The following is a 22,101-nucleotide window of genomic DNA, read 5'->3' on the forward strand; positions in this document are numbered from 1 at the left end:
AGTTTCAGAATTATTCAAGAGTTACTTCAGAGGCAATGACCCTAAGTAACAGCTGAAACGCAGTTTTTCGTTTTAAATGTGGACATTTAATTCTCACCTGAGACCTGTTACAGTCAAATCAGCCAGAAAGTAAAGCAGATGAGGGCTCTGTATAATTTTAATCGTTGTGCTCTGGGACACACTTCAAAATGGCCCGGCTGACCTGCCTATGAAAACTTTCTGCCGCTCTTCAGTGGGTTTGCAAACATCAAGCCGCCTAGAGTTCTCGTGATTTCTGAGATTCCAAAAGAAAGTAAAGGCCCCGCGGCCGGCTCGGGGAAAACGTCTTCACCTGCAAAAGCAAAACGAAGTGCAGGTGGACCAGCCCGCCGGCCCCAGATGCCTGCCGGCAGTTCCGCGCTCCCTTTTAGGGAAAGGCCCTGTGAGCTACCCGGCACTTCATCTCACTCCTCTCTTTAGGAGGCACGGAAACTGATTTTTCTTTCGCCACTCCCGACACCAGTGCAGTCTCCCCAGCTCGTACCTTCGGCGCCCTCGCTGCCCCGAACCCCCAGCCCCCTTCCATCAGCTCACCGCGCCAGGACCCTGGCCCAGGTTTGGGACAGCTCAAAGAAAGCGAAAAAGATGGCTCGGCAGGGAAAGGGAATACAATGGGCATAAGGCGGCCGGTGGCTCGGTCCAGAAATGCCGCACTTCGGAGGGAGAAAAAAGTTTCCTTTGTCAAACAAGTGACCACGTGGCGCTATGGCGGTCACCCCCAGCAGTCCCGTCAGGCTGCCAGGCGCGGACCTGGGGACGCGCCAGCCACCTCCGGCGCTGGCCGAGGGGAGCCCCGAAGAGCGGGGGCCCCGCGGGAAGCCCTGAGAGGGGGGAATCCCGAGGACGCAAGCAGGCGCGAGACGGCGGCTCCGGGCGCTGCGCGGAGGGCGGGGCTCCCGGGGGGAGAGGGGCGAGGAGCGCAAGGTTCCCGGAAGCAGCGGGGCACAGGGGGCGGGACCCTCGGGGGCGGTGGCGCGGGGGGCGGGGTCCCCGGCGTGGGGCGGGCACGGGGGGCGCGGCTTCAGGGACTGGGCGGGAGGCGGGGTCGCTGGGGCCTTGGGCGCCGGGCTCCGGGCCGCGGAAGGGCGCCGTTCGCGGGGAGGGGCGGGGCGGGGCGCGGGCGGGGAGTGTCGGGCAGGCCGGGCATGGCGTCCATGGCGGCGGCGATCGCGGCCTCGCGCTCGGCCGTCATGAGTGGGAACCGGCCTCTGGACGACAGGGAGCGGAAGCGGTTCACCTACTTCTCGTCGCTGAGCCCCATGGCCAGGAAGATCATGCAGGACAAGGAGAAGATCCGGGAGAAGTACGGGCCCGAGTGGGCGCGGCTGCCGCCCGCGCAGCAGGACGAGATCATCGACCGGTGCCTGGTGGCGCCGAGCGCCCCGGCGCCCCGCGACCCCGGGGACCCCGGGGACCCCGAGGAGCTGGCGCGCTTCCCCGGCCTGCGCGGGCCCACGGGCCAGAAGGTGGTGCGCTTCGGGGACGAGGTAGGTGCGGAGCGGGCCGGGGTCCCCCGCCCCCCGAGGCGCCCCCGGCCGGGCGGACCCCTGTCCGCTAGCAGCCGCCCCCGCCAGGCGCGCGGGCAGGGGCTGGAGAGGAGAAGGCGCAGGAACCGGGGTGGGTGGGCCGGGGCGTCCCGGAGCCGGAGGTCTGGGGCTGGGGGGCTCCCCGGGGGAGTTCGTGGAGGACCGCCGAGAGAAGGAAGGAGGTCATTCCAGACCCTCCATCTAGAGCTGCCCCGCCGGGCCGCAGGGGACCCGAGACTTGTCAGACCAAAGTGTCAACCGCAAGGGATTTTAAGCCAGGCAGGCCTGGGTTCTGGTCCATTCTGCCATTTAGCTCTCTGGCCGTGGGTGACCTAACCTTTTAGAGCCTCAGTTCCCCCCGGGAATAATAATACCCACCCCAGGCCTGCCAGGGAAGGCAGTCAGCCTTTTATACGTAATAATATTAATATTTGTGATGAGTTGTGTGCGGAGAGTGAAATTGTCCAGCAAGGCAACGAGAAGGAAGAGGTGCCTTCCAAGACTAGGAGGCAAAACCCAAAGCCCTAAGATGTTTCCGAGTGAGCCCGATGTGCTGCTTAGTTTTGGGAATGAGTATGGTGGCCTCCTTTTTCCAGTGAAAAACGAGGGATCCGTTCAAATGAGCTGTCGCAAGCCTTTGGTACATATAAGGGCATGCCTGGGCCTCTGACCTATACACTCTGCTGGGACTTCTAGAGGGCCGGACATCGTGGAGGAAGAAGCACTGAAACTAGAAAAAACTCAGGGGTGACCCATACTAAGTCACAAAGGCCTGAGTGTTCTGTGCTTCTCCGAAAGTCGGCCTTTTCCTGGAAATGTGTTTAACTAAAACCTGTTTGGTGCCAAATCTGCGGCTCTTTGGCCTTTCAGACTCAACTTTTGTGGTGAGGGTCAAAGTCCAAAGGAGCCAGCAGTATACAGGGAAATCCGCAGCCCTGAGAGCTCTGAGGCTGCAGGCAGGAGGGGCTGGGCTTGGAGAGGTTTTCCAAGGAAGTCGTAGACTGTGGAAGGAATTCTAGTTGAGGATGAAGTTTTAATCTGATTTTCAGGCGTGGGTGTGTTGAGACGTTTATTAATACAAAATGTTTGTGGTCATAAACCCGCTTTCACGTGGGGGAAGTGTGAGAGGGCAGAACTATGCTTCCAACATTGCCTTATACTGACAGAATTAAAAGAAGAGTCTTCCATGGAATTTAAACTCTGAAGGCTTCGCCAGGAAAAAACGAGGGTGTGGTAACGGAAGAGATGAGAATATAGGTTTAAGATGTAAGCCCAGAGCTGAAGCATTTTTAGTGTGAAAATATGCATCTCTCTAAAGACATTCGCAGGGTTGGGGCTCAGATTTGGGTGATGGAAAAGCAGGCAGCCCCTCTTTGGAAAAGTCACGAATAAATAAACTGTGAGAAGAAATAAACCTGCAGGTACTTACAGATGTTGCAGGGTCCCTGTCATTTTCCCTTAGCTTGCTGTCCGGCTAAGAATATCCACATGCCCGTTCACCATCCAAAAGCCCGTGCCATATAAGGGTCCGGTGTGGCTGATAAGGAACGATGTGGCCAAGTGAATTTTGTGCTCCGATTCCTTAACTGGGTGCCGGACTGAGCTGTTTGCGAATTTGTAAACGCAAAGCGATTTAACGGCCAACAGAACTTTTTGCTGTGGGGCCTGCACGTCCTTCCAGGAGCCCAGGAGCCCTGATTTTCAGAATTGAACTCAGCTTTGCAAAACGGGTTGCGAGTTCGTCCTGGAATGCCTCCGACCAACCTCTCAGCACGGATGGCGGAGAGACAGTGAGTTTGAGGACAGGTACAGAGGAACCTTGCCCAGAGCTTTATTTTTTTTTTTGTCTCCCCCTGCCCTCCTGCAGCGGCTGTGTGATTTCATCCCACTAGGGAGTTTCAAATGTGTTACCTGGACTTGGCAAGAGGTTGGCACCAAAGTGGAGTTGGTGGTCTCGTGCCCAAGAGGAGGGCTGTACTTGGAGGAGGGTTGGCTCCTGCGCACAAGGGGCGATGATAAGGGAATGTGGCGGATGTGGCGGGTGACCCCTCGGTAGGCTGCTGGACAGAGTGGCCTGAATAGGTGGCCCCAGGTTTGTCCAGAAGGGCCCTGAACCAGACTGAGTCAGGCACTCTGTCCCTTCCTGTTTGATCTGTCCTCAGATGTAGTCCCTGGGGCCTCCACGGCCAATCTGGCAACAGAGGATGCACCTCCTAGCTCTGCCACTGCCAGCATCCACCGTGGGCCCACTGAAGGACGGGTGCTCAGGTGCACCCCAGCTCTTGCTTTAGCCAGCATCTGACCTTGGATGATAAGCAGGGTGGGCCCCGTAGATACTTGGGAAAGACCACCTGGGATACTGGGTTCTGAGGGCCTTTCCTAAGGCTGTAATAGAAAGCGCCTGGGCTTGGTTGTGAGTCTTGGGTTTGTTTTGGCTTCCATCTACTAACCTTTTGACTGTGGTGAACCCCTAACCTCTCTGAGCTCCTACAACGGGAAGAACATTAATGGGATGATAGTAGAGACAGTGTCTAGGAAAGGCCTGTGGGATTAAAACATGGTTGCTGCTGGTGAGAATATGAAGGTTGTTAGCTGTTGTCTCTCCATGTCCTCTTTTGAAAATCACTGTCATGAAATCAATAAATTCCTCCTGTTGCTAAGCCTGGAGCTGGCCACATAGAGTCCCACGTGAGAAGGAGCTCTGCCCTGCTGAGCTCTAGGGATGGGCCTCGGGGCACATACTGAAAGCTGGGCTTGCTCTGTCCACAGTGTGGCCGTGATGTGCCCTGTTTCCTGATCAGCAGTCACACCCGCCTCAGATTGGGCCCCCCTTTCGGCCACCCCGAAGGACCAGGACGTCGCCTGTTTCTTTGAGTACTCTCTCCCTCATCGCCAGTAACATTTCTGTGTCCCACGCAGCAGCATTTGACATCAGATCATGCCCATATGGCCTTCAAATGGGACTGCCATCTAGTCATTGTTACGCCTTGAGGGAACAAACGAGTGGAAGCTTGCTTGGGCTCAGGGCTCCGCTCACGCGTCCAAGTTGCCCAGCTGGGGCCGCTCTGTGTAGGACAGGTGTGGCAGCGTGCCATCCGCGTGTTCGTTTTTACCTTCGCTCTCTGTAAAGTGAGGAGACCAGCGTCCAGGCCCAGATCCACCCTTGCTCGGAGGACGCGCCTGCCGAGGAGAGGGAGGCTGGCTGCCTTTGCGCGTTGAAGCCGTGAAGGGTCCTGTCGGTTTCTTGGTTCTTACCACCTTGGCAGTCAATTGAGTGCCTATTTCCCAAAGCCCAGTGTGTTAGACACTAGAGCCATTCATGCTTTAGGGACGCTTAGTCTTCCCCTGATCTTCCCCAGCTTTTTTCGAAATCCCTCCACGTGAACATATGATCTCAGTACAGCTTCAGTGCGAGGCCGCCGGCCCCTCCTGCCCCCCGGTCATCTCCCCAGGCCCCTCTTGTGCAGAGAATCTAGAGCTGCTGCCGGTGGAACAGTTAATCTCTCCGCAACAGAAGAGGAGCAGCTGGCGTCCCCATACCCGGTTCTGGTCCTGCCGTAGCCGGGCTGCCCTCTTAGGGCGGGGTTCTCCCTCCACCAGGGAGCAGCTCACTGGACTTCTCCCGGGTTCATAGGCCTTGCTTGGAACAGACATGGACGTTGAGGCTTGCCCTTTGGGTCAAGGACTTGGTCTGAACACTGAAGCATGTTTGCGAATGGATGCTCTGAGCAGTCTGACTTTCCCTGTGCTTCTCAATTACGGCGTTCTTCTTCCAGCAGTAAAAGTTTTGGGAATGGCTTGCTTTGGGAGATGAAAAGTTTTCATTTTAGAGGGATTTAGCCATCACCCCTGTCTGCTTCTGCCGCTTCCTGTTATCAAATAGCAAAAAAAAAAAAAAACCAAAAACGAAGAAACAAAAAAACCCGAAAAACGAAAACCCTGACTTTTCAGGCATGCGTCGCTCTCTGCCCCTTGCCCCTACTCCCAGACTCTTCCACTGATCTGAGCACGTTAGTGAGAGTCACAGAGTTCTGAGCTCTATGCCACGTTCTTGGCTCCCAAAAGGCCATAAGCAAGTGAACTCAGAAGTCTGGGCAGCCGGGGTATTGGCTTCTCAGGGACCTGCTTGCCTGTTTCACTTCTCTGTAAAGTAGGTGGGGCTGGGCGGGAAGGGTGTTTCCCTATGCCGGCCCCGGGGACCCTGATCTGGATGTCGCGTGCTGTAGAACACAGGCTTTAAGCCCTGGAGCCAGGCATCTCTGTCCCCTGTTCAGCAGCTTAACATGACCCGCTGCTCTCAGAAGGAGGTGTTCTCTAGCACCTGCATCCCTCCCCCTCCTGCAGGAACCTGGAGGCTTGCTGGCTGCACTTTTACTCCACCTGGCCTTCACCTCCTTTTCTGGGGCTGAGTCTTGGCCTCCCTGACGCCCGGATACCTTCTGCAGGCCTCTGACGGCCCCCGTGGCTTTTCCCATGCCCATTGCCCATCCGGCTGACGAGGCACCTTTCCCTGAAGTGCTCAGGAGGCTGGGGGTCAGTGTGGCATCCCCCCGTCCAGCAGACCTCGCTGAGCCGCTGTTATCCAGTCCATGCCCTTGGGGCTGCCTGCCAAGGGCCACCTTGCCCTCCCTCCTTAGGGTCCAGGCTGGCCAGCTGTTTGTGTTTGAAAATAAACTAATTAAATGGGTATACAATTTCTAAAATAACGACACTGTATGTTACTGTTAAAAGTTTCAAGCAATGCAGAAAGAAGCAGCATTATGAAGCAGAAATTGGTAGTGTCCTTCCAGAACTTTCCTCACTTATTCAGTCTTCGTTAGATTTGAGTTTGGTTGGTTATGTGGCTTCCTGATGCAGGACCTGTGACATGTGAGGTCACCTCTTCCCCGTTCACTTCAGCAGCTTGGCTTTTATTTTTCAGCCTTTGGCACAAAAAATGAGAAATTTGAGAGTTCCTTTCTCAGCGTTTGGACTTGTTTTTTAAGAAAGGCGGAATGTGTAATTATGATTCCCACCTTCTGTCTGGCAGATGCATGCATTTTGTAGAAAAGATGACAGGGTGGACCTGGCTTTTCGTGGCCCTGCGCCTGGCGTCTGTGCCCTGGTTCCAGGTAGGAGCTGAGAACACGGCCATCCTCAACCATCCAGTTGAGATGGTGAGATGGTCCCCTGCCCAGAGTAGCACCTGGCCTGGGACTCTGCATAGCTGGGGCTCCTCGGGGTGGGGGAAGTGTATTGAACAGGTGGCCTTGGGAGCTGAGGCAGCAACACAGGCTCCCCCTGGCCCCTGTGGGTGTGTGGCCCAGCGGCTACCAGGGAACAGGTTTTGCAAAGAAACGACTCGCTTCTTGTCTTGCAGGGAGGGAGGGGCCAGAGCTGGGAAGCCTGTTGGCAGGTCTGGAGTCATCTTATAATTGACGGGAGTTACTTTTACACTCTAAAATGAGAGATTTCCTTAGTACCAGAAAAAGTACCCATTTCTCAGAAAAAGAAATCAAGGCCAGACCTGTCTGTTAAACTTCTGGCTCGTTCTCCTCTTCATTTCCTTAGACCTGTCCCCCACCCATCCTCCCATCACTACCTTGGCATGTTTCTGCTGAGGTGTGAGGAGGCCTGCGTTTCTGTATTTGTATTTGTGGTGGAACCTGCCCAGGAGTTAAATCATAACTGCTTTTCTGTTGTTGGAACTGCCCTTTTGTACTTCCGGTGCTGGCAACCCTCTGATCTCAGCAGAATTAAATATACTACAAGTCAAAGGGGAAAACATCGATTCCATAAACATATAAACAATAGTCCCTAAGAATAACCAGTTGGTAAAAAAAAAAAAAGAGCATATTCTTCTTCTTCACTCCTCCCTTTTTTTAAGTAGACTTTATTTTTTAGAGCAGCTTTAGATTCCCAAAAATTGAGCAGGAAGTCCAGAGAGTTCCCATATAGCCCTGCACCCCGTGCACAGCCTCCCCCAGGACCAACACCCGCACCAGAGCCGTGCATTTGTGAACGACCAGTGAACCGACACTGACACATCATGATCACCGAGAGCCCGGAGTTTACACTTCACTCTTGATGTTGGACAGTCAGTGGTTTGGACAAATGTATGAGGACACAATTCCATCATTACAGTACTGTACAGAGTATCTTCACTGTCCTAAAAATCCTCTGCGTGCCTCCCGTTCATCCCTCTCTCCCCTCCAGCCCCTAGCAACGACTTATCTTTTTACTGTCTCCACAGTTTTGCCTTTTCCAGATGTCATATAGTTGAATCATGGAGTATAGTTGAATCATGGAGCCTTTTCAGATTGGCTTCTGTCACGTAGTAATATGCATCGAAGGTTCCTCGGCGTCTTTTCATGGCTTCACAGCTCATTCTTCCTAGTGCTGAACAGTATTCACTGCCTGGATGGACCACAGTTTACTTAGCCATTCATAGCCATTCACCTACCGAAGGACATCTTGGTTGCTTCTAAGTTTTGGCATTTATGACTGAAGCTGCTGTAAGCATCCATGTGTAGGTTTTTGTGTGGACCTAAGTTTTCAACTCATTTGGTGAAATCCCAAGGAGCATGATTGCCTCCCTTCTGTTTTTAATATGCTCCTGTGAATTTGAGGTACAGACCGACACTAACCAGATCACCGGGAAGAAGGTGCTGCATGCAGGATGTGCCAGGAGGCCCCGGCCAGCCGACATCACTGAGGGATGAGACAGTCAGCAACATAGGGCAGCGTCGTCTGTCCTGCTCCCGCAGGCCCTGCCATCTGAGCTTCATTTCTCTAGCTTAGAGTATTTCAGAGTTTACATTTCTTACTTTTTTTTTTTGAATTTTATTTTATTTTTTACACAGCAGGTTCTTATTAGTTATCTGTTTTATACAAATTAGTGTATACATGTAAATCCGGATCTCCCAGTTCATCCTCCCCCTACCCCGCCCCCCCGCCCCCCCTGCTTTTCCTGCTTCGTGTCCATACGTTTGTTCTCTACATCTGTGTCTCTATTTCTGCCTTGCAAACCGGTTCATCTGTACCATTTTTCTAGATTCCCCATATATGTGTTAACATACGATATTTGTTTTTCTCTTTCTGACTTACTTCATTCTGTACGACAGTCTCTAGGTCCATCCACGTCTCTACAAATGACCCAATTTCGTTCCTTTTTATGGCTGAGTAATATTCCATTGTATATATGTACCACATCTTCTTTGTCCATTCATCTGTCGATGGGCATTTAGGTTGCTTCCATGACCTGACTATTGTAAATAGTGCTGCAGTGAACCTTGGGGTGCATGTGTCTTTTTGAATTATGGCTTTCTCTGGGTATATGCCCAGTACATTTCTTACTTTTAAGCCAAGATGCCACTGTCTATCAACCAGAAACTCCCCTCATTTATGGACTTCCGGACGACAGTGACAATATATGGTTCCAGTGAGCACTGTTTCTGAATCACTCAAGAAAAATCAGATCTATTTCTGGGGAGCTTAATGGTTGGGATTCTAACTTTTAGAGACTCAGCCCTCTAGGTGGCAGGAGAAATTTAACAAACAGTGCACCATATTCTGACTACCACCTAAGAGTGTTTATTGTTTATGGTTACATACTAAGGGCATGATTAGAAATGCTGTTCCAGTAGTTTTACGTAATCTTTGAACTCTGGGAAGAATGAAATGAAAGCGGCCTTTAAACGTGATTTGCTGGGCCCTTGCCGTGTTTTAGGAGACCGTTTGTGTGCCTTGGTTGATTATACTGATGCACAGAACGTGATTCTGCCTGCTCCAGAGTTGGGTGGGTGAGAGCCGGCCCAGAAAACCTTGGGCCCCTCGTGAGAGCAGCCTGAACCCAGGTTGGTTTAGTAGAAGTCCTTATTTGGGGATGATGAGAGTCACCTAGCAGTATTCATTGAGGCCACCTTGGCAGGTGGGGTGGCCTGGGAAGACAGAGGTGGGTCCCTGAGCCTGGGAGGTCAGCAAGTGCAGCCTGTGTGGCCAAGTGTCCCCAGTGTGAAGAGGCAGTCAGGTGTCCTGTGGAGGACTGAAGTAGGTAAGCTGCCCAAGGGGAATGGCTGCATTAGAATTACCTAGGGAGTTGTTGGTTTTCTAAAACTGTCAGGTGGGGCCCACAGATTCTGCTTATTAAAACAGCACTCTAGATGATTCTTTTTTTTTTTTTTTTTAATGTGGGAGTTCTTGTCCTTCTAGATGAACTTGTTAATTCATTTGGTGGAATCTTTTTTTTTTAAATTAATTTATTTATTTTTGGCTGCATTGGATCTTCGTTGCTGCGCACAGGCTTTCTCTAGTTGCGGTGAGCGGGGGCTTCTCTTCGTTGTGGTGCACGGGCTTCTCATTGAGGTGGCTTCTCTTGTGGTGGAGCACAGGCTCTAGGTGCATGGGCTTCAGTAGTTGTGGCACACGGACTCAGTAGTTGTGGCTCGCAGGCTCAGTAGTTGTGGCACGCAGGCTCAGTAGTTGTGGCTCGCGGGCTCTAGAGTGCAGGCTCAGTAGTTGTGGCGCACGGGCTTCGTTGTTCCGCGGCATGTGGGATCTTCCTGGACCAGGGCTCGAACCCGTGTCCCCTGCACTGGCAGGCGGATTCTCAACCACTGCGCCACCCGGGAAGCCCCGAGATGATTCTGATTTACAGCTAGACCTAGAACCTCTAGGCTAGGGGTGCTCTTCAGAGAGTCTTGAGTCTGGTGCCTGTGAATGGCGCCGGCGTGGACCCAAGACCAGTGAGGACCCAGGAGGTGGTCATCCCCTCTGGCTACCTGGGACACGTGTGCCAGAGAGAGGGCATCTGAAGGAAGGTGCAGTTTGTTCAGGTTGCAGAATGGTCCTCAGCCTATCCCTCAGAGAGGCCCAGAGTGGAAGCGAGACTTTCAGAGCGCTGCAGGGGTCTCAGAAGCAGTTCTTCTGACAGTTGCAGGAAAGGTGCCGCTCCCGTCTGCGGGCTGCTAGCGGCCTGGCTCTGTGTAGGGGGAGCTCAGAGCTGCTCTGTGGCCTGGCTCTGTGTAGGGGGAGCTCAGAGCTGCTAGCAGCCTGGCTCTGTGTAGGGGGAGCTCAGAGCTGCTAGCGGCCTGGCTCTGTGTAGGGGGAGCTCAGAGCTGCTCTGTGGCCTGGCTCTGTGTAGGGGGAGCTCAGAGCTGCTAGCGGCCTGGCTCTGTGTAGGGGGAGCTCAGAGCTGCTCTGTGACGCCCGTGCTCCTGGCTCCATTTGCTCAGGCTGACCTGTGGCCGCACTAAGGGACACCCGCTGTGGGCAGTGCCACTTGCAGGTGCTGTCCACCTCACACGCTTGGGACACGATGAAATTCACTGGCCCCAAAATTGGAAAGAACGTTATAAAAGAATAAATGGCCCATTAGTCTCCAACTTCATGAAGAGGAAAGGCTAATATTTATAACATTTCACGTTTGAAATGAATTCTAAGTCCAGAATTTTTCATTTTAGAATAATTTTGGAGCAGTCCTGACTTTTACAGAGGAATCAATCAATTATAGATGAGTTACTTGTCACCAAATAATGTCCAAAGCAAAATTACCAAAATCCTTAAAAAATTTAAGAGTAGCAGTTACATTTAGTGTAGAATGTAGTGAATTTCAGTGTGTTTGATATTGGTTGCAGCTTGTGGTGTGTTGGGAAATGTTTAACATCTGGCTCCAGGGCAGTGAGGGGGGCAGCCCTGATGTGGAGCACCTGCTGGTTGCCATGGAGATGCTCCCCCAGGGGCTGTCCAAGCCCCCAGGTAGCTCACTGCATCAGAGCCGGTCAGGGAGGTGCAGGGACCCCCTTGTGTGGTGTTATAGATGGCACTTTCCATCTTGCAGGGGCAACAGATGTAAGTAACCTCAAGAGCATAGATAATAGCAAGAGGGAGTAAAGTAATTAGGAAATGATGTTTTTAGCATTTGTTACCTGTGTCAGGTTTTTTTTTGGGGGGGGAGGGGACACTTTTTTGAAGAACAGATTTTAATTTTTGGAGCAGTCTTAGGTTCCCAGCAAAAGTGAGTAGAAAGTACAGATTTCTGACCTACCGCCTACTGTCACACGTGTGCACCCTCTACTACCAACACGCCCACCAGAGTGGAAGATTTGTTACAATGGATGAACCTACACAGCATTGTTGCCCAACGTCCATAGTTTCCACTGGGGTTGACTCTTGCTGTGGTCCATTCTATGGGTTTTGAGAAAAGTATCCATCATTACAGTATGGTACAGAGTATTTCACTGTCCTGAAAATCCTCTGTGCTCTGCCTAGTCAGCCCTTCTTCTGTTCAACCCTGGTAACCACTGATCTTTTTATTGTCTCCATAGTTTTACCTTTTCCAGAATGTCATATAGTTGGAATCATATAATATATATAGCCTTTTCAGATTCTTTTATTGTGGTACAATATTCATAACATAAAATTGACCGTGCTGACCATTTTTAGGTGTACAGTTAGTACATTCACAGTGTTGTACAGCCATCACCACTGTCCATTTCTAGAACTTTGCAATCCTGATGCCGTTTTGCATCCAACTGCCTGGAAAGCCTGTGCTTGCCCCCAACGCTCTTTGTGGCTGGAGTGTGCAGCCAGTGGCTGACATCAGAGCTTCAATCACATTTTTGTTTGGCATGTTTATTTTTGTTAAGTGCTTTATTATTATTTTTTTTATGAGCTCAGAATTGCAGAAATCTAAGGAATTTGCCCCTTGACTCCGTTTCTTGCTGGAGCAAACAAAAGATTATTGACTTGACACCAAGTTGGGGAGAAATCACAGTGCACCCCTCTGTCTGCAGCCCCCTTGGAATTTCAGCCAATCTGGGCTGCAGCCACTGGAGCCTGCTGGCTCACCAAGCTCCAGGCTACATCTTTGTTCCTCAGAGTCTTGCACTCATTCATCTTCCAAAGCCAAAAACCTTCTTACTGTGTTCTTTGCAGATTTCAGAGGGACTCAAGCTGCATAATTAATATTCAGAGGATCGATCATATCACATGAGAAGGGGTGTCCAGCTCCGGCGTGTCCTGCTTTTGGCCCGTGGCCCTGGTCCCTTCTCTGCCTCTGCCTGCCCATTGAATCTCCACACGCCTCCTCTGTCCCCTGAGGTGGCCACTGGGCTGTTCCACCCCCCCCCCCCCGCCTCCCCATGGAGGGAGCACATTTACCAGTTGGTTTCCCTTTGCCCTTTTTCCACAGGTCCAAATCTAGAACAAAGGGAACATACATTCCATCAGCCTCCTTTATTTTTCCCACGTGAAAACAAAGTCCTTCTTGTTTCATTGCTTCTAAGAGGAACTTAGAGGGTCCTGAGATCACAGAATTTTAAGGACTTTCAGGTCATTGAGCTCAACTGCGCTCTTCTCCCACGCCCTGACCACACACACAGAGACCTGGATGCAGGAGACCCCTCAGCCGAGACTTGTTAACTCACATTTCTACTTTTGGAGGGACACAGTTTGTAAGTTGAGGAGTACACTTGGACTTAACTGAGATTCCCAATGGGAGCGTAGTGGCCCACGTTCCCTCTCATTTTTAAAGTTTTGCCTGACAGCCAGGAGTGATAGGAGACATAGCTTAGAGGCCAAGGCTGGGGATGGAGTCGGTACTGAAGGAAGTGGACCCTCTGCAGAACTGGTCCCCCTCCTGGAGGAGGGGGAGGGGAGCCAGGTAACCTAGCTCTGGGGCTAGGGAGTGCCTGTGGGCGCGAAGACATCATGTACCTGGGGTGCTTTATGCGAGGACAGTCTCAATTCAAAATATTTTATCCCATTTTCAGTCTGTATCGCCCAGGATGTCCCAGTTTTTGGTTCAGAAAATATGATTCCCCAGCAGAAGCTGGGCACACATGAGACATTTGCTAGTATAGGAATACAGCTGGAGGGTTGGAGGGGTGGCCTAGGAAAGGCGATCTTACAAACCTTTGTTCAGGTCAGTGGATCCAAGGTCAGATTCTCAGTGACTGTTTTGAAGGGCTCCTTCTCTCCTGTTCTGCCTGTGAGGGTCAGAAGGATTTCAGAGTTTTCACTGTAATTAGGCAGTTGCATTCAGTTGGCGTTTTCTTCATTGATAGGCTGATCGCTGCCTTTCAGATCTCTGGCAGGCACTTAGGGGGATGGGGGGACGATGCTCAGACAGTACGCGTGGTGACTGGCAGATGATCACCCGACCTTCTTTTCCTCTGTTACCTCATTTTATCCTCACAACAGCCCCGCAGGGGAAGCGCAGTTCTCCTTTTGCAGATGAGGAAACCGAGGCTCGAAAGGCTAAGTCATCTTCCCCTGGCCGTGTGGCTCGTCGCTGGCAGGGCCGAGACCTGAGCCCGGAAGCCCTGTTTCCTTTCTCCCCAGCCTCCCTGTCATCGAGTCCGTCCTGGGGCTCCCAGGCATTCATCGAATGTCTGTTTGGCAGGGGACGGGCGTGCCTGGCAGCCGCGGCCAGCAAGGTGAGGGGGGTGCCAGACCCAGAAGGTCAGCACATTCTCTGCAGAGCGCGACAACTTCAGGCTGGTTTTGAGCCAGGACTTGGGATTCTTCTTGCTGAAGTTTGGTTCCCCCATGGCCTCGGGTGGTTGTCTGCGCGGGGTCCCTTTGGGTTTGGATTTCAGATTTATTCTTGAATTTTTATTTCAGGACATAACTTGGCAAGATGAGCACTCTGCCCCTTTCTCCTGGGAAACGAGGGTAAGTTGGGTTAAATTTAGATTTGTTTGTCTTCTTAAAAAGCGTGGCGTCCTTAGGTATTTTCCGTTCAGCCCTTGGGCTCAGAAGGCCGCGGGCTGCGGGTGATGCGCCCCCTGCTGGTGGGAGAGGAGAGGCGGAGGGGCGGGGCCTGCGCTGCGTTGGGCTTGGTGATGGATGGAAGCGTGGCGGTCGGCGCGCTGGGCACGGTCGGCGGGCGGGCGGGGTGCCCTCTGCCCGGGGCTCCCCTGTCCTGGGAAAGCAGTGGGGCGGGGTGGTTAGGAGCTGCTTTTATTAAAGTGAGATCAGAAGGGCAGCCGAGACAGGAAGGTGGGTGGATGTGGAGACAAGGCTGCAGATGCATCAGAACTGCCTGCAAGAGTCACCTCAGAGGCAGAGTCCTGAGGGAGGACGGGAGGAGGGGAAGAGTGCCCTTTGTACCCTTTGAAGCTGGACTAGCCAGTGGATACAGAAGTGCTACCCAGCCTGGATCCCTGATGCTGGTCCCCAGTCATTCGTTTATTGCTGTTAGTGTTATTGTTGCCAAAGTTGCTTAACAGTATCAAGCTTAGCTGGGTTTATCCATTTCCTCATTCTCCCTAGTTGTCCCAGTACAAGTGCATTAGTAAGTAGCACAAAATGACCAAAAGGCAGGTGTCTCAAACCCAAGGAAAAGAAGGAAAAAGACCAGGATTCTCTGAATTCTAGAACATTCTCTGCTGTGTGTTGGAGGGTCCTTTCCCTAATGGGGTTGACCAGGACGGCTGTGTGCCTGGAATAGGGCTTAGGCTTGAGGTTGGATCAGGGCTTTCAAGCTCTGACACTTGAAGGGGCTTGTTTCTTGGTTTTTCACTTGTGCCTACAGTTGCTCATCCCGGTAGAAGCGGGGTCCAGGGGGCTGTAGGGAGGGTGGGTCAGAGCGGGATGCGGCAGTGGGAGGGGGTCTACAAGCCACCTGCGAGGCCCTCACGTGGGGGTCTGTGTCTTAAAAGGAAGGATTTGACGAGGGCTCAGATGGGTCAGGACAGCCGGTGGTGTTGCCCACAGGCGGCGCGGTTGGTTCGCTGATTGATTGCCCCAAGTGACGCGAGCTGCCCTAGGATGAGGAAGCCTGTGAAAGTTGAGGTGACTCTTACGTGAGAGTTGAGAGGTGGCTTTTGCGAATACGTGGCATTAATGCAGATGACCACGCTCATCCCACAAGCACAGACCCCTGCCTTCAGGGATCCAGAACGTCAGGTTCTAAACATCCTAAAAATAAAGATGCAAATACCTGCATCCTGCGTGCGTGATTTTTTTTTTAATTTCCGTGGCAGATTAATAACCTAGGTCTGCGCAGAGGGCAGGGTGAGCAACGACGTTGTGCCTGGAATTGGAGTCTCCTTCAGGATCTGGATACTGGTTAAGGGGTGGCTGAACTGGTGAGGGTGGCTGGGAGGCAGCCAGGGAGGGTGAGGAGCAGCCTGGGATTGCAGCTTCCGAGATCCGAGACCCACTCGTAAATCCCTCGTCCAGTGACAGGGCAAAGGGAGTTGGAGGTGGGTAGAAAGTACCTCACCACATTGACGTTCAGCCAGGGCCATCAATATTCCTTTTCCATGGGTTCCCCAGATGGGTAACTGAGAAGCACTACAGTTAAGTCCCCTACATACGAACCTTCAAGTTGCAAACTTTCAAAGATGCGAACGTGCGTTCCATCAACGTCAGGCGTGAGTGAAATTGCAGCTTGCCCTCCGTCTCCTATTGGTAACGATCCTTCAGCTCTACCGTCTCCCACCTCCTCTCCCCCGGCTCCAGTCAGTAACTCTTTGATGCCAGCCCCTGTGTGACAGCTGTTGTACTGCACTACTGTGCTTTTCAAGGGACTGTACTGTAAGATTAAAAATGTTTTCTTTATTTTTTGTTTGTTTTTTATGTGTTATTTGTGCGAAAGCTATTTTAAACCTGTTACAGTACAGTCCTAGATAACCCATTGTGTTAGTTGGGTACCTACATACAACTCGTTCGTATGTAGGGGCCTTACTGTAATCCTAGGCAGATGGGTAGTCTGCAGGGGGGAGTGGACAGCCTCGCAGACAGTGGCCCAGAAGGCAGCACAGATGTTACTGGACTGGGCCCTGTGTTTGATGATGTCTCAGTGATGAAGACAGAGAAGTCGAATTAGTTAAAATGCCCCGAGCCCTAAGTCCATCGTGCCCCCCACGAGGATATCTACTCTCGTAAGAATTTACCTTGTTAAATGTTCCTGAGTCAGCCGTTTGTGGGATGGGATGTTTCATCTGTTATTAACTTGATGCAGATGACATTCTGGGGCAAGGATGGGGCAGCGCCTGGGGCGGCTGCTGAGAATGAGGCTCAGCGTGGGAACAGGTGCCGGGAAAAGGTCTCTAGAACAAGGTGTGCTGACGCAGTCCAGCACGGGTCATGCTTGTGCTGGAGTTGATTGTCCACAGATACCATCCAGGTCCCTGAGGAACCTGCAGAAATTGAGAAGGCTTGATAAAGTTAAGTCAATATGTGTTGCTCATTTTAATTAACTTGGGTTTTTTTTTGTTTTTTTTTTTAGTAGAAGGTATAGTCTTTGTGGCTCAGAGTTCTCAGTTTCATTTTTTTTCCGTTGGAGTATAGTTACATTACAATGTTGTGTTAGTTTCTGCTGTACAATGAAGTGAACCCGCTATATGTATACCTGTATCCCCTCCCTCTTGGACCTCCCTCCCACCCCCCCATCCCACCCATCTAGGTCATCACAGAGCACCGAGCTGAGCTTCCCGTGCTATACAGCAGGTTCCCACTAGCTATCTGTTTTACACATGGTAGTGTATTTATGTCAAACCTAATTTCCCAATTCATTTCACGTTCCCTTTCAATGAGAGAAGCAGCCTCTTTCATGAACAGGTGGGCTGTGTCCTCACCTTTCGATTTGAGCTCTCAAAATCACACTTACGTGATTTAAAGTCAGAACTTTGTAGAGGCAAAATAGAGAGCGTTCCAGAGACCAAAGGGCCTTACGCCTGCTCTGTCATCAAGAGTCGGAGTTCCACCCCTCGCCTCTCCCCAGCTGAAGCGCGAGTGCCCACCTCTCTGCATTGTCACACTCTTCCTTAGGACTGAAAGACAGATGAGAACTTCTTTGGAGAGCTGCATGCAGGAGGTGGGTTAGCCAGGGCAGGGTGGCCCTGACCTCCAACTGCAAGGCTGGAGGCTCTTTGTCATTTGACGTCTTTGATGCATGGCAGGCACCTCACTCCTTCGCGGCTTGAAGCAGCCATTTCTTTGCTCCTGCCTCTGGGGTCCAGTGGTCTGGGCAGGGCTCAGCCGGGCTGTCCTTCTGTGGGCCTCGCCGGGGACTGCTCACGAGCCATCTGATGGCCGATGGGAGCTGGTTGCTCTAGGGTACCCTCTCTTCCGTGTCCAGTTGGGGCCACATGTGTCCAGCGAGCTACGTGTTGGTGGAAGAGTTCCCTCGGGTGAGAGTGGAAGCCGACAGGGTCTTCCGAGGCTGAGGCTTGGGAACCGAAGTATCCCCTCTGCTTAGTTCTGCTGGTCAAATCGAGGCACAGTCCAGCCCGGATTTGGGGTGTGAGGACATGGATCGCAGCTCCTGATGGACAGTTGCGGAGAATTTGTGCCGTTTTGAATCAAAGACTCCACGCTCTGACAGCCCCGACAGCGGGTCATTTCATTTGATTGTCTATCATCCACTGATGGTTTTTTTTTGAGTTTTAAATTGTGGTAAAATACACATCCCATAAAATGTACCATCTTAGCCATTTGTAAGTGTGCAGTTTGGTGGCCTTAAGTGCGTTCACACTGTCGTGCAGCCGTCGCCACCATCCATCTCCAGAACTTTATCATCTTCCCAAACTGCAACTCTGTTCCTTTTAAGCCGAAACCCCCCTTTCCCCCTCCCCCAGCCCCTGGCAACCACCCTTCTACTTCCTGTCTCTATGACATCATTCACTGATTTTTTTCAAAAATCCGGCGGACATTGATTATCCTTCCACTCTGGGTCAGACATTATGCTTAAGGCTCAGAGGTGAGTAAACACTTGCTCTCGGCAAAGAGCCCAGCGTGGGGATGACCGCGCCTGGGGGCAGAACTCACACAGGAGGACCGCTTTAGCCACACGATCATTTTCCTTCATTCACATAACACATATTTACGTACGCGTTGGTAGATACGGTCTCATGCCTTCTGCAGCTGTTCACTTCAGCAGACTTTTTTTTTTTTCCTTTTTTTCGGCCGTGCTGCACGGCATGTGGGATCTCAGTTCCCCAGCCAGGGATTCAACCCGCGCCCCCTGCACTGGAAGTGCGGAGTCTTAACCACTGGACCATCGGGGAGGTCCCCGCTTCTGCAGACATTTAATGATAGCCAACTAACTAAGTGCCTAGCTCTTTCTCAGCTCTGACTTCTCAGCCACCAGTCGATCAGCTGAGGCCAGGGTCAGCCTGACCCAAGGTGATGGTTGTCGGGCACAGAGCCGAGAATCTCAGGGATTTGGGATTTCTTCCCAATTTTTGCACCTCTGTCTGGGCTCCTTCCTTCGGGCCAGCCCGTGGCCAAGGACCCCTGCAGAGACCTGCAAGAGGGTGGGCGAGCTGGTGCTGTCCGTCCCTGAAAGGCAGCTCTGACCAGGAGAGGCCTCGGTGCCGGGCACGCACTGCCCATTTCCTCGGACCCTGCTCGGTCTTCCAGCCTGCCCTCCCCTCCTGGGTCGCCTCCTGCCGAGGCCGCGTCAGGCCCGATGCCTCTGTCGCTCTGACCTCTTCCCCACGGAAGGGAGGCTCCGAGGCAGAAGCGCCCGTCCCGGCCGGGCGAGGTGCCCTTGGTCGTCATCTTTCCCCTCGTCCGTCAGCTTGGCAGGTGTGCTGGGGGCAAGGGCGCCTGCAGGGCCCCACGGCGGATTCCTCTTTCCTGCTCCTGAGGTTCCACGAGGAAAGCACTCAGCACTTGGAACGCTCCACAGAGGGGAGTCGGGAGGAGAGGACTCTTCGCGCTGCCGCCCCTCTGGGCTGGGGGGTTTACAGGAGACTCCTGCAGGGGCAGGTCAGGCCCTAGCGACGGGTGGCTGGACTCTGGGGACGCCACACCCACCGTGCTTGCCTCCCCCCAGGCTGTCTGGGTTTTCCCTTCCTGTCTACCCGAGTCCTTCACCCGAGGTTCGGCTGCCTATTTGGGGATCGTAAGTAAGCCGGGTGGGGATCAGCTCCTTGATCTCCGAGGGTCAACACAGATCACTCCTGGAGTAGGGAGAGCTCTCAGCCCCTCCTCAGGAGGAGAAGTAAGCGCCTGGGAGCAAGCGCATCTCCACGGGCTGAGGTCCACGCCAGGGATCGGCAGGCACGTCAGATGCTTTCACCCAGGAGGTCAGTGTCGCTGCCCGCGCTGTGGGCCGGGATGCCGGGGCTCAGGGGCGGCGGTAACGGGCAGGCGGGTTGAATCGATGAAGAGAGGTTGGAGCTTGGGTCTGTCTGTGGCTAACAGGCATCTCTTGCCCACACGGAACAGAAGGGTGTTCCGTCAGGATGTCCGTACGTGGAGGGTTCCCTGGGTTCCCAGTTACGGCTCTGGCTGGCTGTCCCTCCTCACCGCCAGCCAAAAGTTTCTGAGAAGCGCAGGGCCATGGAGCCACGCCTGGCTCCCATCACAGCATCACTCCTGCTTGGGGCCCTCACGGAGACCCTGTCTCTGCCCAGCAGTGAAGTCTCCCTCCCCCTCCCCCTCCCCCGTGCTGTCTCTAACTCACCTTCCTGAGATCCAGAGCAGGCCTGTGGCCCCCTGCTCTGGACCTTTCCTGGCTTTTGTAGGTGCAGTGACCTGTCAGCTCCTCGGCCCAGGGCCCAGCCTGCTGCTCTGGCCCCAAGGGTCCTTCCCGCCGGTCTCTTCTCCAGCCCCGCAGCCCTGCCCCATGGCACCAGTCTCGCCTGCCTCGGCGCCTTGCCCAGCCCCCTGGCCCCCAGCCACCCATGCAGGTCTCACCTGCCCCCAGACCCGCAGCAGATTCCGTTCCGGTGGTTCTCCCAGCTCTTGTGACAGCCGGGCAGCTCCCACGGGCCCCTGATCTGTGCTGAGCACCTTGGGGGCATTTCCTCGGCTAATCCCCGCAACGCGCCCTTTGACAGATAAGGAAACGGAGGCCCAGAGTGAGGGGTGTGAGCTAGATGTCCCATCCCAGGGCCGTGTGCTTCACCCCTTGCTGCAGTGTCCGCAAGTCTCCCCCTTCTGTGTCCCCTCTGAGAAGCTCTGCGCTAGACGGCCACACGTTAATGTCACCGGTGGTGTTCTTTGTCGGTGTGTCTTGTCCCTGTGAGACGACAAGCACCTGGAGGGCAGAGGCTCCTATTCTTCCCTTGGCCTTATAACCGCAGGCTCCCTCACACCTACTGTCTGTTGGGTGTCTGTTGGGTTGTCCCCAGGCTCGTTGCCATGGGGCCCAACAGCTGGGCACTGTCCATTGTCCGCCTGGCTCCCTGGTGAAAATACAGGAGTGTTCTCTAGCCCCTGGGGCCTCGGGGTTAGGGGCGGGTGGTCCCCAGACTCTGTCCCCCGTGCCCCGCTGGCCTGGAGGCTCTGACACCCCCAGTCTCAGTGGCTAGGCCGTGCTGTCTCTTCCCCACCAGATTGTCATCCTACTAATTTTGAGGTTCTAAAAATTTTTCGTACCTTCCCCTCTTCTTCTTCCTTTTCCTCCTTTGGCGGGGGAGGTGGAGGAGGATAAATGTTAAATGGTTTGTGAATTTATTAGGATTTGCTCCAGTAAGCTATTATGTTTTCTGACCATGTTTCTGCAGCCTTCATCTCAACAATTTAGGTCTGCCAGAGGCCGCCAAGCCCAACAGTTAGTTTTGGCCGCCTGCACCCTCCTTTACTGAAATATTACACATTCCTCTCCAGTGAGTGGGACGCAAAAATAGACACTGGGCTCAGTTGTGGTCTTTCTGTTTTTAGAACGGACGTGGCCGGCTAAGACCCAGTTCCCCACATGGGGAGGCTGACACCCAGGCCTGGCTCAGTGCATACCAACCAGGGCGCCTGGGACGTAGAGGGTAGCGCCGTCAGCGTCACTGGCAGGAGGGGAGGGGGCTTCCTGAGTACCCCTCGCTCTTCCATCTCAGCCATCTCGGGTAAGACCGCGGACTTGAATGCCCCTCCGACTTGCTGACCGAGCCGGGGGCTGCTCTTCACGTGGAACGGCATCCTGTTGCTGGGCCCAGCTTGGCGCAGGGGACCGGGCTCCCGAGAGCTCTTTGTCCACACCTGGAAAAACTGACTTCTTCCAGAAATCAGAAGACTGCATGGGAACTTCCTGACTTTCTGGCGTTCATCACAGGCTCCAGACGCAGTCCCTCCGCTGGCCTGTCAGGTCGCGAGGCAGGGCTGTCCCCTCCTGCTCACTGATCTGCTCCAGGGTCCAAGGGCCCCCTTGCATAGCCTCAGGGCCACGGGCGAAGGTGAGGTCAGAGACCCCGTGGGAAGCACAGGCTCTGGGGGGTCCAGGGACAGCACAGTGGCTGCACTACATCCCTGTGGGGAGTGTCTCAGCTCAGATTCCACGCCAGACACTGGGCCGGGATGGGGCTTCAGAGTCGCGCTTACTTCCGGACGCAGACACGGCCCGCGTGTCCCAGCCACGGGCACCACGCCCCTGGTGACCAGAGGAAGGCGGGGAGGGGCCAGTGCCCAGAGGGGATCCAGTGGGAATACTGCTGACCCCCCGGGGAGCTTAGATGCCTCTGACCACGCAGAACAGGAGCAGAGCCCAGTAGCCTGCGTTTACTGAGCACTTACTATGTGCCGGGCCTGGTTCTAAAACAACAGCCCAGGGAGTAAGAATACTCCATTTTTACTAGAGAAGAAAAGAGTCCAGGTTCAGGTTGGG

The 22,101-nt window shown here is 53.5% G+C and overlaps 1 protein-coding gene across 2 annotated transcripts in view; it reads left to right on the forward strand.

Moving 5' to 3' along the window:
- The first annotated feature begins 1,169 nt into the window (after positions 1 to 1,169).
- Positions 1,170 to 22,101, forward strand: part of C1H1orf198 (chromosome 1 C1orf198 homolog) — a 34,991-nt gene continuing 14,059 nt past the window's right edge. Inside the window, exons 1-2 of one of the 2 annotated variants that reach the window (XM_061182705.1) lie at positions 1,170 to 1,526; positions 14,169 to 14,219. In XM_061182705.1, coding sequence (XP_061038688.1) covers positions 1,185 to 1,526; positions 14,169 to 14,219 — 393 coding nt within the window. In that variant the 5' untranslated portion in view covers positions 1,170 to 1,184. The remainder of the gene's footprint in view (positions 1,527 to 14,168; positions 14,220 to 22,101) is intronic. The other variant, XM_061182713.1, reaches the window with a different exon arrangement.

This window comes from Eubalaena glacialis, chromosome 1 (assembly GCF_028564815.1).
Source record: "Eubalaena glacialis isolate mEubGla1 chromosome 1, mEubGla1.1.hap2.+ XY, whole genome shotgun sequence".
Classification (NCBI taxonomy): Eukaryota; Metazoa; Chordata; class Mammalia; order Artiodactyla; family Balaenidae; genus Eubalaena; species Eubalaena glacialis.